Raw genomic sequence first — 3,191 nt, forward strand, 5'->3', positions numbered from 1 at the left:
TTATAGGGGTTGGCTGCTATCGTGATCGAGTGATATCGCGTTTGAATCTGAATCAAATCTTTATCGATAATCGTGATCTATCCGTGATATAAATTCGAACTCTAAATCTTTTATCTCTCAATTTTCGAAATTCTCAAATATATACACTGTAAATTTCGAATTCTAGGGATTTTATTATCCTTTGCATGATTTTTATCCCGGTATCTCCATATCAACTCAAATCTTAGGCATTTATCTGCGAAATTTCAAATAATAATATACACGATATTATTATTCACTCAATCTTGGTAAAATCTTACAAATCTCACATCCTCAAATGAGATAAATCCTGGTATCCAAAATATACTATCGTGATAAAACTTAAATGATAAAACTTAAAATTCTTGGATTTTACATCCCTCCCTCCTTATGGGAAGTTTCGTACTCAAAACTTGGGTTGGCTTGGTCTCCGAAGAGGTACGGGTATTGGTCCCTCATCCTTTCTTCTAGCTCCTACGTGGCTTCTCTTTCCGTGTTGTTAGACCATTGTACCTTGACGTAGGGAATGATACGTCGCCTTAGTACTTGGTCCTTGGTGTCCACAATTCTGATGGGAACTTCTTCGTACTTCAGCTCTTCTCCCAAGTTACTTTCGATCATGAGCGGTTCTGCTTCCAACACGTGGCTTGGGTCCGAGATGTATTTCCGTAGTTGGGACACGTGGAAAACGTTGTGAATTCTAGGCATGTTTGGTGGCAGCGCCAATCATCTGTATGCTAATGTGCCCACTTTTTCCAAAATCTCAAAGGGACCCACATAACGAGGGTTCAGCTTCCCGGCTTTAGTGAATCGGACCACTCCTTTCATAGGCGAGACTTTTACGTAGGCCTTCTCGCCGATATTGAATTCCACTGGCCTTCTTTTCAGATATGCCCAACTCTTTTGTCGATCTTGAGCTGCCTTGAGTTTCTCTCGGACTACTGTAACCTTGCCTATTGTTATCTGTACGAGTTCGGGTCCTACTATTGCTTTTTCTCCCACTTCATCCCAATATAAGGGTGATCGGCATTTTCTCCCATACAGGGCTTCGTATGGAGCCATCCCAATACTGCTGTGATAGCTGTTATTATAAGCAAACTCGATCAATGGTAGATGATTGCTCCAATTGCTACTGAATTCTAGAGCGCAGGCTCGCAGCATGTCTTCCAGGGTTTGAATTGTTCTCTCGGTTTGGGCATCGGTTTGTGGGTGATAGGCCGTACTAAGAGTCACTTTAGTTCCCATGGCCCCCTGAAAGCTCTTCCAAAAACGTGAGACGAATCTTGGGTCTCTGTCAGACAGGATGCTCACTGGTACTCCATGAATTCGTACAATATTATCCATATACAGTGTAGCCAACTTGTCCAGATTATAGTTCATACGGACGGGTAGGAAGTGTGCAGATTTTGTAAGTCTATCTACAATTACCCATATTCCGTCTTGACCTTGCCTCGACTTTGGTAACCCCACCACAAAGTCCACGGAGATGTGTTCCTACTTCTACTCAGGTATCTCCAACGGTTGCAATAATCTTCCAGGTTGTTGGTGCTCTGCTTTGACCTGTTGACACACTTGGCATTTAGAGACAAATTCTGCAACGTCTCTTTTCATTCCATTCCACCAAAAATTGCTTTTAAGATCTCTGTACATCTTTGTACTCCCTGGATGGACTGAAAACTTGGATTTTGTGCTTCTGATAGTATTTCTTGGCGAAGGTTATCGCATTCTGGTACACACAATCGCCCTTTCATCCACAGGACTCCTTTGTCATCAGTTTGTATATCTTGAGACTTCCCGCTTTCGACTTGTCCCCTAAGTTTCTTTAGCTCAAGGTCTCGATCCTGGTTTAACTTGACGGTCTCTTGCAGACATGGTCTCGCGGAGAGTGAAGCCAGAGTAATTTTGCTCTCATTTTTTCCGACTCAGAGCATCGGCCACCTTGTTCGCTTTACCCAGGTGGTAACTGATTGTCAGGTCGTAATCCTTCAGGAGTTCGATCCACCGTCTTTGCCTCATGTTAAGTTCCTTTTGGGTGAACAGGTATTTGAGGCTCTGGTGATCTGTGAAAATTTCGAACTTGGCGCCATAGAGATAGCGCCTCCAAATTTTTAAGGCAAATACAACTGCTGCTAGCTCCAGATCATGCGTAGGGTAGTTCTGCTCGTGCGGTTTCAACTGCCTTGATGCGTAGGCTATTACTCTTCCCTCTTGCATGAGTACGCATCCCAAACCTTCCTTAGATGCGTCGCTGTAGATGGTGAATTCCTAATCTTCAGTGGGTAAGATTAGTACTGGCGTGGATGCGAGCTTTTCTTTTAACGTCTGAAAACTTTTCTCGCAACCTTCGTCCCAGACAAACTTGGAATTCTTCTGAATGAGTTTAGTCAGTGGTATGGCGATTGAGGAAAAACCTTCGACAAACTTTCTGTAATAAACTGCCAGTCCAAGAAAGCTCCTGATGTCTGTGGCGTTCTTAGGTTTTGGCCACTCTGTAATTTCCTCGACTTTCTTGGGATCCACTGATACTCCTGCTTCAGAGATTACGTGTCCTAAAAAGGATACACTCTTTAACCAGAACTCACATTTCTTAAACTTAGCATAGAGTTCCTTCTCTCTCAAGGTCTGAAGTGCAATGCGGAGATGCTCTTCGTGATCATGTTCGTTGGAAGAATAGACGAGGATGTCGTCAATAAATACTACTATGACGTGATCCAGGAATGGCTTGAAAACTCTGTTCATTAGGTCCATGAAGGCTGCAGGCGCGTTGGTCAGTCCAAAAGGCATCACTATGAACTCATAATGCCCATATCTTATCCGAAAAGCTGTTTTGAGAATATCTTCAGCCCTGACCTTCCATTGGCAGTAGCATCTTCTCAGGTCAAGCTTGGAAAATGTTGTAGCTTCTTTAAGTTAATCGAAAAGAATCGTCTTTCATTGGAAGAAGATATTTATTCTCGATTGTGATCTTATTGAGTTCTCTATAATCTATACACAATCTCATACTTCTGTCTTCCTTATTCACAATCAGTACTGGAGTTCCTTATGGAGACGTACCCAGTTGAAATTGCTTCTTGTCTGGCAATTATTGGATTTGTTCCTTTGGCTCTTGGAGTTCAGTTGGCGTCATTCGGTAAGGTGCATTCGAAATTGGTGCTGCACCAGGGACCAGATTA

The 3,191-nt window shown here is 42.8% G+C and overlaps 1 protein-coding gene across 1 annotated transcript; it reads right to left on the reverse strand.

Annotated features, from left to right (window-relative positions):
• Window positions 1-2,283: 2,283 nt before the first annotated feature.
• LOC142538701 (putative mitochondrial protein AtMg00860) lies at window positions 2,284-2,802 on the reverse strand. The gene has a single exon (XM_075644001.1). It carries the CDS (start codon window positions 2,800-2,802, stop codon window positions 2,284-2,286), a length of 519 nt encoding a protein of 172 aa, XP_075500116.1.
• Window positions 2,803-3,191: the final 389 nt, after the last annotated feature.

The sequence above is a fragment of the Primulina tabacum genome, chromosome 3 (assembly GCF_025594145.1).
Source record: "Primulina tabacum isolate GXHZ01 chromosome 3, ASM2559414v2, whole genome shotgun sequence".
Classification (NCBI taxonomy): Eukaryota; Viridiplantae; Streptophyta; class Magnoliopsida; order Lamiales; family Gesneriaceae; genus Primulina; species Primulina tabacum.

Bases quoted from the DNA above. Each gene is read 5' to 3' on its own strand.
- LOC142538701 (XM_075644001.1), bottom strand. From the start codon at position 2,802: ATGCCTTTTGGACTGACCAACGCGCCTGCAGCCTTCATGGACCTAATG.